The 14118-nt window shown below is 36.8% G+C and overlaps 2 protein-coding genes and 1 pseudogene across 2 annotated transcripts; 2 read left to right on the top strand and 1 right to left on the bottom strand.

The window, feature by feature from the left end:
* Positions 1-707: 707 nt before the first annotated feature.
* Positions 708-1471, top strand: LOC148206211 (uncharacterized). Its single transcript, XM_088107250.1, has 2 exons — positions 708-1009; positions 1210-1471. The coding sequence occupies exons 1-2, from the start codon at positions 708-710 to the stop codon at positions 1469-1471; spliced, it is 564 nt and encodes a 187-aa protein (XP_087963376.1).
* A 173-nt stretch (positions 1472-1644) lies between these two features.
* On the top strand, positions 1645-1989 carry LOC148206210 (uncharacterized). The gene has a single exon (XM_088107243.1). It carries the CDS (start codon positions 1645-1647, stop codon positions 1987-1989), a length of 345 nt encoding a protein of 114 aa, XP_087963369.1.
* Positions 1990-5070: 3081 nt separating this feature from the next.
* LOC148206209 (uncharacterized) lies at positions 5071-6653 on the bottom strand (annotated as a pseudogene).
* Between the last annotated feature and the right edge of the window lie 7465 nt (positions 6654-14118).

Here is a 14118-nt window from a genome sequence, read left to right as displayed (position 1 = left end):
ACACAAAATCTTAGAGGTAGGAGTAGAGATGGATGAGGAGCAGATTTCTGTTGTGACAACATGGCCCGAGCCCAAGAGTATTAGGGAGTTGAGGGGTTTTTTTGTGGCTGACTGGGTATTATAGGAGATTCATTAGGGATTATGGGAAGATTGCTCGACCTCTCATAAACATGCTTAAAAGGGGGAGGTTTGAATGGTCTCCAACAGGGACATAAGCCATGAAGAGGCTCAAAGAAGCAGTAACCACGACTCTAGTATTGGCATTACATGATTTTTCACAACCGTTTCAAGTAGAATGCAATGCATCCGATACAGGCTTAGGAGCAGTCCTATCTTAGAACAGAAAAACCGAATGCTTACTTAGCAAGGCGTTATCAGAAGTTTCACTCACCAAATCGGTCTATGAGAAGGAATTGATGGCTTTGGTGTTAGCTATCCAACACCAGCAGCCATACCTTTTGGGCCAAAGGTTTGTTGTTTATACTGACCAAAGGAGTTTGAGGTATTTGTTGGAGCAACGGATTACTACCCAAAACCAGCAGAATTGGCTGGCTAAATTGCTGGGTTATGTATTTGATATGGTATATAGGACGAGAGCATCCAATAAGGTGGCAGATGGGCTCTCAAGGAAAGGGGAGGAATTGGAAGAGAGAGAAAAAGTGCTGAAAATGATATCCAGACCGATCTGGCCAAAGTTTTAAGAATTGATGGAAGAGGTAGAAAGGGATGCTAGTTTGATAAAAATTATGGAAGAGTTAAAGGCTGACCCAGACTCTCATTCGACTTATACAATGGAGAACAGGAGATTACATTATAAAGGGAAGCTAGTTCTCTCTGCCCAGTCTGAGTGGATACACAAACTGTTAGCAGAATTTCACAACACGTTGACGGGAGGGCACTCGGGAGTTTATAGAACTTATAAGAGGATGTCACAGTCTCTCCATTGGGTGGGCATGAAGAAGACTGTAACAGAATATGTGGCTGCTTACTTAGTTTGTCAACAACATAAGTACTTAACATCTTCACCTCAAGGGCTTCTTCAACCACTACCCATTCCTTAGGCGATATGGGAGGAAATTAGCATGGATTTTGTGGTGAAACTACCAAAATCCCAAAGATATGACACGATATTGGTAGTTGTGGATAGGTTAAGTAAATATAGGCATTTTATTCCCATTAAACACCCCTACACTACCAAATCCATAACAGAAATTTTGTGAAGGAAGTTATTAGACTTCATGGGATTCCGCTATCTATTGTGAGTGACAGGGACCCCACTTTCATCAGCTTATTTTGGAAGGAGATTTTCAGGTTGCAAGGAACACAACTCCACATGAGCACTGCTTACAATCCAGAAATGGATGGACAAACAAAATTTCTAAACTGTGTTGGAGACATATTTACGTTGTTTCAGTTCAGAGCAGCCCAAGGTCTAGAGTTTGGTGTTGCCATGGGCAAAATACTAGTATAATACCAGCTACCAGGGAGCTTATAAACGTACACCTTTTAAGTCAGTTTACGGGAGACCAACACCAACCATAATAGGCTACATACTAAGCAAGACAATAGTAGAATCAATTGCTCAAGATCTGCAAACCTGTGATGAAGCACTGAAACAGTTGCAGGGCAAGGGCCCAGGAACAAATGACTCATTATGCTAATAAGAAAAGAAAAGAAGCCTCGATCAAGGAAGGGGATCGGGTTTTCCTTAAAATCAGACCTCATAGACAAACGTCTATGCCTGGCAAAGTACATCCTAAGCTAACCGCGCGGTATTATGGACCATTTCTAGTGGAGAAACAAGTGGGGCTAGTAGCTTTCCAGTTGCGGCTACCGGAAACAGCACGAATCCACCTAGTTTTCCAGGTCTCCCAACTAAAGTTAACCATGGGTGCACATACAGTTGAAGGTGCCTTACCAGTTGACTTACATAATGATCGACCCATATATGCTCTAGAGAAAGTGTTGCAGAGGCGAAATAAAATGTAGCACGAGGAGGAGATACCCCAAGTTCTAATACAATGCCAACAAGGTGGATTGGAGGGCGCCACTTTGGAAGAGGAGTATTACATTAGACAACAGTTTCCTGACTTCAACCTTGAGGACAAGGTTGATGTTTGAGGGGAGGGTAATGTTAGGAAGCTAAAGGTATATGAGAGGAGGAATAAAAGAGGTGGGAAGTAAGGGCTGAACGATAGGGAATAAGGGCCGAACGGTATATATATTAATATCGAGAACGGTGGCAGCAAGGGAGGAAGGAGCGAAGGGTCGAACGATATAAAGTGATAATACCGAACGGTAGAGAGTTAATGTTAGGGAATTAAATGACGGGAAAATTTGTTAGTTTGTTAGGGGGAGAGAGAGAGAGTAAAATAAAGGCTGAGTTGGTTGAGGAGTGTATAAGATATTTTGTTTTGGTTTCTCGAGCAAGGTTCCCCCCTCTCCCATTTTTTTCCTTTTTCCCCTTTCTTTTCTCTTTTCTTTTTTGTAACCCTATATAAAGGGGTTTGCTTCTGCTATGTAAACACTTCTACATAGAAACTTTTCACTTTACAGCTTTACATTTTTTTAGCTTAGGGTTTACGCTTTCTATAGAGTAGGTTTTCATTTTTTTTCTCGCGTTTGACCAAACTCACGGTGGTGACAACCGTGGTGATATGATTCTGTTATCTTGATTTTTCTTTGTGTTAAGTGCTATATGATTATGTTGTTTTGATTTTTTTTCGTTCTTGTGTGATTATGTGATTGTGTTCTTGTGTTGTTTTTAAAGGAAAATTGATTTGAACTAGTAAATATGCACATTTGTAATTCCTTTTTGGAATTAAACAACCCCGAGGTGGGCGTGCCTTATCAAGATGTCTTCTCGAGTTGGGTAGGAGTTCAATAAATAAAGAATCACTCATATATATGTTTTTCTTTCTATTATTTCTAGTATGTGTGATTTTAATTTTGTAATTGAACTATGTTTGAGAATTTTGAAGGAAAACATCCACATTTCTACATCTGTTTTGGATGTAATAGGACCGCAAGGTGGGCCTAGATTTTCAAGAGGTCTTCTTGAGAGATGTTAAGCTTCATAATTGTCAGATTAAGTTCAATTTTAGTGTTGTATTCACTTTCTTGTGAAAGTGTGCATTGGTTGAATAATTGAGTGAGAATTTCCATTTTAAGTTCTGAAATATGAACTAAAAAGACCCCAAGGAGAGCTTAAATTTCTCAGAATGTCTTTCTGAAGAGGAATTGAGACTCTTTCATTCAATCTATTACACATTTTCATCTGTTATTTCGTTTTTGTCTAATATCTTTAGTTTGCTTCTTTGTTTTTAGCATTTCTGTAGAATTGTTTTAGTGCTTGTTAATCTTCTTCATCATTGATTACTTTCCATATTAGAATAGCCACTTTATCCTTACATTTCATATAGGTTCACACTCATTTAACTTTTAGGATTTGTTTAGCTTTTAATTTCCAATTTGAGTTGTTTGTTTACAGTTCTAGTTTTAGGTCATTTTAGTTGCATTTAATTCTCATATTAGCTAAAGTTCTATTTCTGTCTTAGGTAGTTTAGATTTCTATTCTCATTTTTTTATTTCAAATTACACTTTTTTTTTTACAGATTCCTTTTCTTTACTCTTTTCTTTTTAAATTCCTTTACATTCATTTTAAATTTTCCCCACCTTATTAGTAAATAATTAGGTAGAATAAAATACAAGAATTAACTTTACACTTTTAACATAATTGTACTGAATCTGTGGATTGATACCTAGGTTGTCCCTTTACTACATTAGTGGGGAAACTTAGGATTTTCTGATTTTAGGCGACAAAAATCAGTTTAACAGGGGCTCTCCTTCATTCACATTTTTGGCAGCCCTTTGGAGAGTTCCCACCCCCTTTGGGAGGTTTTAGGTTTTGCTTTCTTTAACTCTTCATGATGGAAGCAACTCCAGGAAATGCAGAAGAAGCTTCCCGAAGCAGAGAACTGGCAGCAGATTGAATGAAATGCAGTGGAGTTTATGGACGCATGCAAGGTGTTCGTGAATATGCTGGAAGTGTTTTGGAGTGGCTGTTTGGTAGAGTTCTAGCTCAGCAAGCTTTCCAAAGGGGAAAGAAGCTAGAGGAGGTGCAAGATAACAATGCACAAGGGTGAACTTGAGAGTAAAAGCTGAAAATTGGCAGCATTTCCTTACTTCAAATCAAGTTACATTTACAAGTGATGAAACTCTCTATTTATAGAAGAAGGAGAACTTCTAAAACCTATTGTGCAAGTTATTTTAAAGATGCACATGTTGTAAAACAAATGGAGGAAGCTTGGGGAGCAAGCTATAGTTGCCAACTCAGCAAAGCATTTGAAGAAGATGGAGTTGCTATCTTTGGGCGTTAATGTAGTGCAAAGGCCGTGGACACCAACCATCCATTTGTGCTTCTTTGGTTTTCTTACGTGGTAGCCTTTTGGAGTTGCATAGACATGGTTTCTCCCTTTTATTAATATTCTACAAAAGCAATGTAAAAGTATTTAGCAAAGAGAACATTCTAAGACTTTAGAAAGAAAAGATTCAGTCCTTTATTCAACTTCCCTTTCTTGGTCTTAGAGAGAAGTTGATACTTCTTTGGATGGTAAGTCCCTAAAGCGGTTGCCATCATTCCCTCCCTCTTTAAAACGATTTGTCCTCAAATCGAGAAGAAAGAAAGAAGCACAACTTTGGGTGTTATTGGCCACCGGGGTCAAAAATATATCTACAAAAAATAGCAAAAATTAGTATGATGAATGAAGTATATGTAAAGATAAGAAGATAAAATGAAGGCCTTTTGACAAAAATGGTTTTAGAAGAAGTATTGGCCTTTAATATTTTTTTGAATTCACTTTGTTTTGAACATTCCCCATGATAAAATGAAGAAACAAAGTGATGTTTTTGAGAAGAAGATTCAAGGTATTTACCTTTTAATGAAGAAGTTAACAACATGCATACCTTTGCCTCATTCTTCTTTTCTTGAGAAGGTTGCTTGGCCAACCTATTTTCTTGTTTTCTTTCTTTTTCAATTTTTTCTTTGATTATTATCTCATCTTCTTTCACTTATTCAGGTGTAAGAGGAATCAATGTGATTTTATTTCCTTTATGGAAGAAAGTTATTTTGTCGGTATAGCCATCATGAGTGGAATTATGATCAAATTGCCATGGCCTACCAAGTAATACATGCCCAGCATCCATTGGAACAACATCACATAAAACATTTTCTTCATAGTTGCCAATGGATATTGGTATGGTTACCTGTGTCTTTACTACTATTTCTTCATCCTCTGTTATCCACTGAAGCTTATAAGGCTTGGGATGAGAAATAGTAGGTAAGGCCAATTTGTGCACCACTCTAGAACTACAACAATTGCAAGAGGAACCACTATCCACAATCAATGAACAAGTGTTTTCAAAGATTTTGCATCTTGTTCTGAATAGGTTTTCCCTTTGTGATTGTTCTAGTTCATGGGTTTGACTTCCAAGAAGTCGTCTTACCAATAATAACTCACCTTCACAAGGTAAGGCTTCTTCCTCAGATATAGAAGTATTTGAGTCACTAGAAGATTTTGACTTTGATGGTCTAAGAGACAAGTAGACCGTTTGTGAGGACACTCAGAAGAATAATGTCCTCTCTCTCCACACTTAAAGCATTTGGTCTCTCTACCCCTTGTTTCTTTTGAAGATTCTTTGTGAAAGGTATTTCTTTCTCGCTCTCTCTCTTTTTCTTTACCTCTCACTTTCTCTTTTTCTATTTCTTTTTCTTAAGGCTTTTCATACCTCTTTGGACTACCGTCCGTCTTAGTATCTGTCCTATTGTTGGAGGTGGTAGGGTAGTTCCTTTTAGTGGAAGCTTTTCTTCTAATTTGTTCTTCCACTCTCACACATAGCTGCACAAAATCATTGAGATCTAAATAAGGTAAAAGTTCTACCTTATCTCTTATCTCATAGTTAAGACCGCTTTGGAACCTAGCTATGGTGAATCTCTCTTCCTCTTTTATCCCAACTCTTAACATGAGTAATTCTAACTTTTTTCGGTATTCCTCAACACTCATGTTTCTTTGTTGAAGTCGATGGAGCTTGTCCATGACTTCTCTAGCATAATAGGCTGGGACATGCCTTCTGTGTAAGGTTGCTTTCAATTCATCCCAGTATTGGATGGTGCAGTCGCCATGCATCTTTTGATCTCTTATGATGGATGTCCACCAATAGAGGGCTGTTCCTTGAAATGTCAAAGTAGCTAAGGTCACTCGCCTCCTATCATCTATGTGGTAGCACTCAAAAATCTGTTCGACCGTCATCTCCCACTCAAAGTATTCTTCTACATTGTCTCTTCCATAGAAGGGTGGAAGGTCAAGTTTAGGTTCCACATGATGGTCTCTATGGTTATGATGACGCCTAGGAGGGCGTTGATAGTGATCATAAGGGTGATAACTATGGTGACCACTATGTTGGGAATGATCATCATGATCATGGTTTTGCCTATGAGAGTGATCCCCTTGTGAATGCCCTCTTTGAATGAGAGTAAGATTGGCGACCATTTCCCTTAGTTCATGTAACTCAGCCTTGGTTCTATTGAGCTCTTCTCTCAACTCTATGTTGTCCTAATCATGATTGGTGTTACCTTGAACACTAGAGTGACTCATGCTTGTGAAGTAGAGAAAGTGTTTTCACAAATATTTGAAAGCCTTGCACAAGTATGAATCAAAACTTTTGGAAAAGAGGATTTGCTTGTTTTTGGTGAATGACTTCTATTGAGATTCTAAAGGTGAAGAAATCGAATAGCTCCTAGGAAGGAGAGGTGAGTCACAATGGACAAGCTTAGAAACCTTGTCCTTCCTTAACCAAAGTGTCTCCTGACGTTTCTTACCCAAATTTCTAGATAGAAGTCTTTCAAAACGTTTTTTGGAATGTAACGATGTTATGCCCCTAATAAACCAATCGAAGGTTTGTCTGTATGGTAGCGCATCTAGCTATCACGGAGACGTAGAACACAAATATTCAACAAGTAAAAGAAAGAAAGTATGAAATGAATGGAAAAAGAAAAAACGACCCTATGTGAAAGTGCAAATGACAATGGGAGCCACTTGACACACTTCCACACTAAGATGCGCAACTAGACTATTACAATGTTTAATGGAGTACTTGGAATTGCTTGATAAGCATTTTCCCCAAGTAACTCAAGTTTCAAAAGCAAAGAAGAATATACTACAAAGGTTCCGTGATAGAAAGCCAAATATACAATGAAATGTAGAACTATTTAAACAAAGCCAAGTGTGGCTGCAAAGGCAAAGTAAATGAGCTGAAATGGAACTTTAGAATGGTGTTTTTCTGCTGCAAGGAGGTGTTGGACAGCCAATGTAAATTCCTCTTGAAGTCCACTTGAAGCAATGTTAGTAAGACCTCCACTCCTTAAGATGCTACCCCTTTGATAAGGCCTAGCTGGATGTTAAAACTCCACCAAAATATGATGTTCCAGCAAACAAGAATCACAAAAACCCGTGAGTGATCAAAAGAATGGGGCATCCAAGTTGAATGCAAAAGTAATATGACAGCAGAATATGGAAGTCAAGAAAAGGTGATTGCTAAACACTTTGGGGCTGGAATAAAGGCTAGCACACGAAAGGAACTTAAGATAGGGTCTAGAACAGATTACAAAAGTAAGAAAAACCCAAAACAGTGATGGAATTCTGTGCAATGTAAGTGTTTGATGAAAATGTAAAACTGTTTGATGAAATGCCACAAAGAACAGCAGATTGTTGTATTTTCTGGTTTGGATTCGTGAAAACTGGATTGTAGGGTTTATGTGCTTTTTGATGATTTGAATTCACTTGTATAATGATTCACAAATGGTTGGAACAGAATCCCCTAGCTTTTGCCAATCCAAATTGCAAATTGAAACGTTTAAGTGTAGAAAACAGCAAAGAAATGCATACTACACCAAAAATGTGGCTGGAAAAAATGGAACAGCAGTGTGCAAAATGAATGGTAGTGTATCTAAGGCTCTAATGATATTTCAAACAAGTTTATGTCATCAATTTTGATGTGTACAAACACTTCGACAGCAAAGACAAAGGCTTAGCAGAATTTCACCGTTTCACTTCCAAAATTGACCAAAATTTGATAGATGAATGGGTGAATCTGCATCAACACCTTTGGAAACAACATTTGATGTTTGGAGCAACATTGTATCAAGGATTTGAAGATGTGCAAACAATAAAACAGCAAAGAAAGGAACCACAACATAAAATCAATGGTCCACTTGCAAAATTCAAGCAAATTCAATGGTTTGGATAGTGTTTTTGCACATAGACTGAAAATTTACCAAATATACAGTAGAAATAGATTTCAATTCACCAAATATACTTGCTCAAACATGCAAACTACACCAAAACACTCAGAATTCCAAAATCACTGTTGTAGTTGCTAATTATGCAGCAAAAAGTGGTAAAACATCACTTTAAATGACTAAAACAGCAGAAGCAAAGATGGCTAGATCAAGAAACATGTAGGAAAGGTCTTGAGCAACTAAATCTAGCTGGAAAAATTAAGCTAGCAGATCTTAAATGGCCTAAGACAAACCAAAGAAATCAGCACAGTGCAAAGCTGATGAAAAACTGAGACAGTTTTGGAATCCAAACTTTTGAGCAACTCAACTACTGTTTTTGAATTTTAATGGTGAATACAGATTGCCAGTACTTGAAACATGTATAAAATCATCAAATAAACTTGTCTCAAGTCATTAGAATCAATAAATCTGGACAAAACAGAATATACCAAATCCAAGCAGAAATCACGTTTTATGCAGAATTGCAAAACATAATGAACTTGTGTCAATGCTTTAGCTCATAGGATCAAAGCTAGACAATGTCTGGATGCTTATATGATCAAGAAAGTGCTATCACTGCACTGGACACACTTAAACAACAAAGAAATATTGCTGGAACAGATGTACTCCAATGAAACAGTAAAAACACGGCAATGACTTGCACAAAACTAGACAAAACTGGAATTATGATTGAGCTGACTTCAAACGAAAATTAAAGAAGTTGCACCGATTAAAATGATGATTAAAAACTAAGGAACAGTGAATGGAATCAAACATCCACAGCAAAACATGAAATCAAAATGAAACACAATGAAACAGTGACAGATGCACAACAAAACAACACGGAAATGAAAATAAAAAAAAATGAAGATGAGAGTGGCTTAGCTCTTGGAGCGTGTATGGAACGGCTGGCTCTTGATGCCAAATGATGGAAGCAACTCCAGGAAATGCAGAAGAAGCTTCCCGAAGCAAAGAACTGGCAGCGGATTGAATGAAATGCAGTGGAGTTTATGGACGCATGCAAGGTGTTCGTGAATATGTTGGAAGTGTTTTGGAGTGGCTGTTTGGTAGAGTTCTAGCTCAGCAAGCTTTCCAAAGGGGAAAGAAGCTAGAGGAGGTGCAAGATAACAATGCACAAGGGTGAACTTGAGAGTAAAAGCTGAAAATTGGCAGCATTTCCTTACTTCAAATCAAGTTACATTTACAAGTGATGAAACTCTCTATTTATAGAAGAAGGAGAGCTTCTAAAACGTAATGTGCAAGTTATTTTAAAGATGCACATGCTGTAAAACAAATGGAGGAAGCTTGGGGAGCAAGCTATAGTTTCCAACTCAGCAAAGCGTTTGAAGAAGATGGAGTTGCTGTCTTTGGCATTGACGTAGTGCAAAGGCCGTGGACACCAACCATCCATTTGTGCTTCTTTGGTTTTCTTACGTGGCAGCCTTTTGGAGTTGCATAAACATGGTTCCTCCCTTTTATTAATATTCTACAAAAGCAATGTAAAAGTATTTAGCAAAGAGAGCATTCTAAGACTTTAGAAAGAAAAGATTAAGTCCTTTATTCAACTTCCCTTTCTTGGTCTTAGAAAGAAGTTGATACTTCTTTGGACGGTAAGTCCCTAAAGGGGTTGCCATCACTTCATGTATTGAACTCACTCTCTTCACAATTTCATAGTTGAATTTGTTATTGCACTCAAGTTTCTTCTTCATGTATGTTTTCTTTGGTCATTTGTTGATGCCAATCGGTTTTTACTGTTCATTTTTGTTCTCCATCCTTGTACTCGGTTTCTATTCCGTTTTCCCATATTTTCGCTCCAACTTTGGAGTTTCGTTCAATTCAGTTGCGTTTTGATTCTATTGGGGTTTTAATTATGCCACATTGTTCCTTTTGATATCGTTCGGTCTCTAACATACATTATTGTTGGAACCATTCAACTTGTTCTTGTTCGTTTTTTTGGTGTTGTAGTTTCTGCATTCTGATCTTATTTGCATTTTATTGATGTAATATCGTTCGACTTTATTCTGTATGAACTCATTTTGGAATTAATTGCAATAGTTTTCCATTCTCGTTTCCATTCGCTTGTTTATCTTCGTTTCCCTTTCTAATAATTGTAGTACTGTTTCGTTTCTAGCTCTTCCTCCCTGCTTCTCTTCTTCTGTCCCTCATACCGACTGTTCGGCTTCTAGCACACTTCATTGTTAGAACCTTTCGGTCACTGTTAGTATAGTTTGGCTCATTACTAGTACGTTCGGTTTCTAGCTCTTGCTTCCTACTTCTCTTCTCCTCTCCCTCTTACCGGCTGTACTTCTTTGTACCGTTCGACTTCTAACACACTTCACTGTTAGAACCGTTCGGCTATTGTTAGTACCGTTCGACTTTCCTAATAATATCGTTCAGTTTCTCATTTTCGCTCTAGTTTTTATGTCCACATTTAGTTTAATGTTTTCAATTCTATTTGGTTGGTCATTGACAAAATTACTTCGTTTTCCTTGAGATTGTTGGTCTTTCATGGTGATCTCGTTGTTTTAACCTTGCTCCATATTTACTTATGTTATATGTTTGTGATCGAGGTCGTACCTGACTCAAATTAATATGCAATTAAGTGTAGTATAAACTAGGAGATTGACCCTTAGGTCATCTCTCAAGGACCAAATGTGGTTTAGGAATTAGGTCGAACACGTAGTGGGGGGAGGGGGGGGGGGAGGGGGTGTTGTGTGGACAGTTTTGCTAACTAAATTCACTAATTAAAGGCAGGTTGGTTATTGGTTTCCTTGCAATGACTCTAATCCCTGATTAGAGATAATTAATCGCTCCCTCCTTAATCCAACACCAATCAACCAACTAAGCGAAGACGGATTGAGTTTTCAAATTACAAATTAAACAAACGCAATTGCACATGATTAATCAATTCTGCACACACGAATTAGGCAACTAAGCGTATACCTAATTTGAAAAGCCCATAACAGATTAATACTATGCAAGGTTAAAAGCACAATGACAACAAATTAACCTCATGGAGACAATGCAGTTCCACCAATTACCAACACAACAGATTTACCCTTTCATCGAAACGAGTTGTAAACAATCAAAACATAATTGAAACATCAATGCAGAAACAAAATTCCAATGCACAAAACGCAAACCCAATGGAGAAAAACTCAAATTCAATGCACAAAAACGAACACCCAAATGCAGAAAACGAAACATTAGAACCTAGAAAAAAATAGAAAACGCAATTGGGATTGAAAGTGTTTGAAAACGCAAATTAAACACAATAAACGGAACAAAAATGCAATTCAAATGGAAAAAAACGAAGTTGGGAATGAAGCTAGAGCTGCAATACCAAATTAAAAACAGAAAAGAGAACGAAAGAACACGTTAAAGTGCGGAAACGAATTCAATTAATCTCAAACAAGTTCATAACAAGATTAAGCTAAGAAAAGAACAGGAAAAAAGGAAAAACCTAGAAAGGAGCTCTCCAAGAAGAAAGAAAATCTGAATTTGCAGAATGAGGAGAGTTAGAAAACCTAAAATTTGATTTGGGTATTTAAAACCTCAAATTACAAAATTGCTCTTCTAATGGACTTCTTCTAAATGTTGACAAAAAATGGGTCCAAAGTCATAAAGTTTGACCCAATTACATTATAAACGAATTTAAAATGAAATTAAACTATAATGTTGACGTGGTCAAGCTCTTCTTTGTCCCAAAATATACTTCCAAAAATATCCCTACAATTAATAATGACAATAATTAGCCTCAGATAATTCAAATTAATTAAAATAAGAATTATTGAGAAAATTAAGCACAAATAGAAAAATTGGGGAAATAATGGACATTCTTGCCCAATTCCTTAATTAAATGTAGTACAATAAGCTAAGTGAAGTCAAGAAAATATTGACTCATCAGCTTGCAATTGGGTACACGCTTAGTTGCCTAATTGTATTTAATCTTCGCTTAGTCGATTAAACCACATTTGCTTAATCTGTGGCAGCATGAAAATGATTAAATGGGAGCATTGCGTTTGCTTAGGTCGCTTTTATGTAAGCATGATTTGTCTTTGCTTAGTTGGTTAATTCATAAGGGTTAGAGGAGTGAGTAATTGTGTTGGAAGTGTGATTTTGCTGCTTTGATTTGGCTCAACATTCAATTTGTTTTGTGCTAGCGATTGGGTATACGTTTAGTTGGCTAATTGATGTTTAATCTTTGCTTAGTTGATTGGACTGTATGGTGCGGAATTGATTGAACTTGTGCATTGCATTTGCATAGTTTACAATTACGAAAACATGGTTAGTCTTTGCTTAATTGGTTAACTTGTGTTGGATGAGGAGTTAGAGTAGTGTTTATTGTTGCTAATCTGTGATTGAAATTGTAATTGAGCTAGTGACCAACCGTTTTTAATAACTGTTTAATATGCATTTCTTGTTGAATTAATTTTATTTAGCACAAATCTTCACAACCCCCTATTTTGTGTCTAAACCTTTGACAGAGTAAGTTGGTCCTTGAGAGACGACCTAGGAGTCACTTCCTAGTATTATACTGCACTTAATTGCATATTAATTTAATTCGGGTATGATCTCGATCATTTCTCAACACCAAGAGGGAGGGTGAATTGGTGATTTATAAAAATGAGTGCTTTTCAAATATTTTTGCAAAGTTAGAATGATCTTTAAACTTTCTTGCAATGTAAGTAAGCGTGTATGCAGTTTAAAGTAAAAGAGATAGGGAAAGAAGAACAAACACAAGGTTTTTATCTTGGTTCGGCCTTAATGCCTACAATGAATACCCTTCCAATCAACCTTAGATTGAAGGATATTTCACTATAATGATTTGAGAACTATACCAAAGGTTTTACAGTGAACACACTCTCACAATGTAAACACCTTTCCCACTCACAATCAAATATAGAAAAGAAAACACTTGCACACACACGTTCTTGCTACAGAAACCCTTTGAGAATCCCCTCTCAAAGTCCAAGAGCTCCTCACTCTTCTTCGTGTCGCACACGACCAAGGACACAACACAATCAACGAGTGCAGAAACTTTTTCTGATCATAGCAGATACACCTCACTAGTGCGAATCAGATCAACTAGTCAAGTTCTTAACAATTCTCTCAAGAATCCTTCAAGTTTCTTTACAATCTTCACTTCTTGATTCTTGGAGCGTATATGTAATCTGTAAAAGCTTTCTCAGATCAAAGATGTCAGATATGAAAGTGTACAATTGATCAAAAAGTCTTTAGAAACACAAGTAATGCGTTAATTTATAGTTTTCATCATATCAGACGCAAAGTAATTGATTATGTTAGTAATGTAATCGGTTACATAAAAACTAGGTGTAACAGAATTACAACTAACACAACTCTTAATTGAATGCACAATTAATGTCATCGATTTGCATTTAATGCTAGTCAAACATATTTAAAAATATGATCGTTATAGCAGTTATGACTAAGCTGAAAACTTTAGAAAAACATAATATCATTATATATAGTCAACTTATATAATTTCGAATTAATAAAATCAAAACGAAATAAAGCAAACCCAATTACATTGTTTCTAAAATTTATAGCACAAAAGCTTTAAATAACCCAAGTCGTCTTTCCACTCTCGCGGCTCTTTCAAGCATCTGGAGCATCTGTAACATCCTCTACTCCCGTATAACCAAATGTCATACGATCATCACAAAACACCACACAACCACAATACAAACAAATATGGGTAAGCTACCCTAGCACAACCAATGACAATAAAATTTGTACATAGAAAACAAGCACAACTTAAT

This window comes from Vigna umbellata, chromosome 1, assembly GCF_029865625.1.
Source record: "Vigna umbellata cultivar VRB3 chromosome 1, Vumbellata_1.0, whole genome shotgun sequence".
Lineage (NCBI taxonomy): Eukaryota > Viridiplantae > Streptophyta > Magnoliopsida > Fabales > Fabaceae > Vigna > Vigna umbellata.
This window is presented reverse-complemented; position numbering and strand designations above follow the sequence as displayed.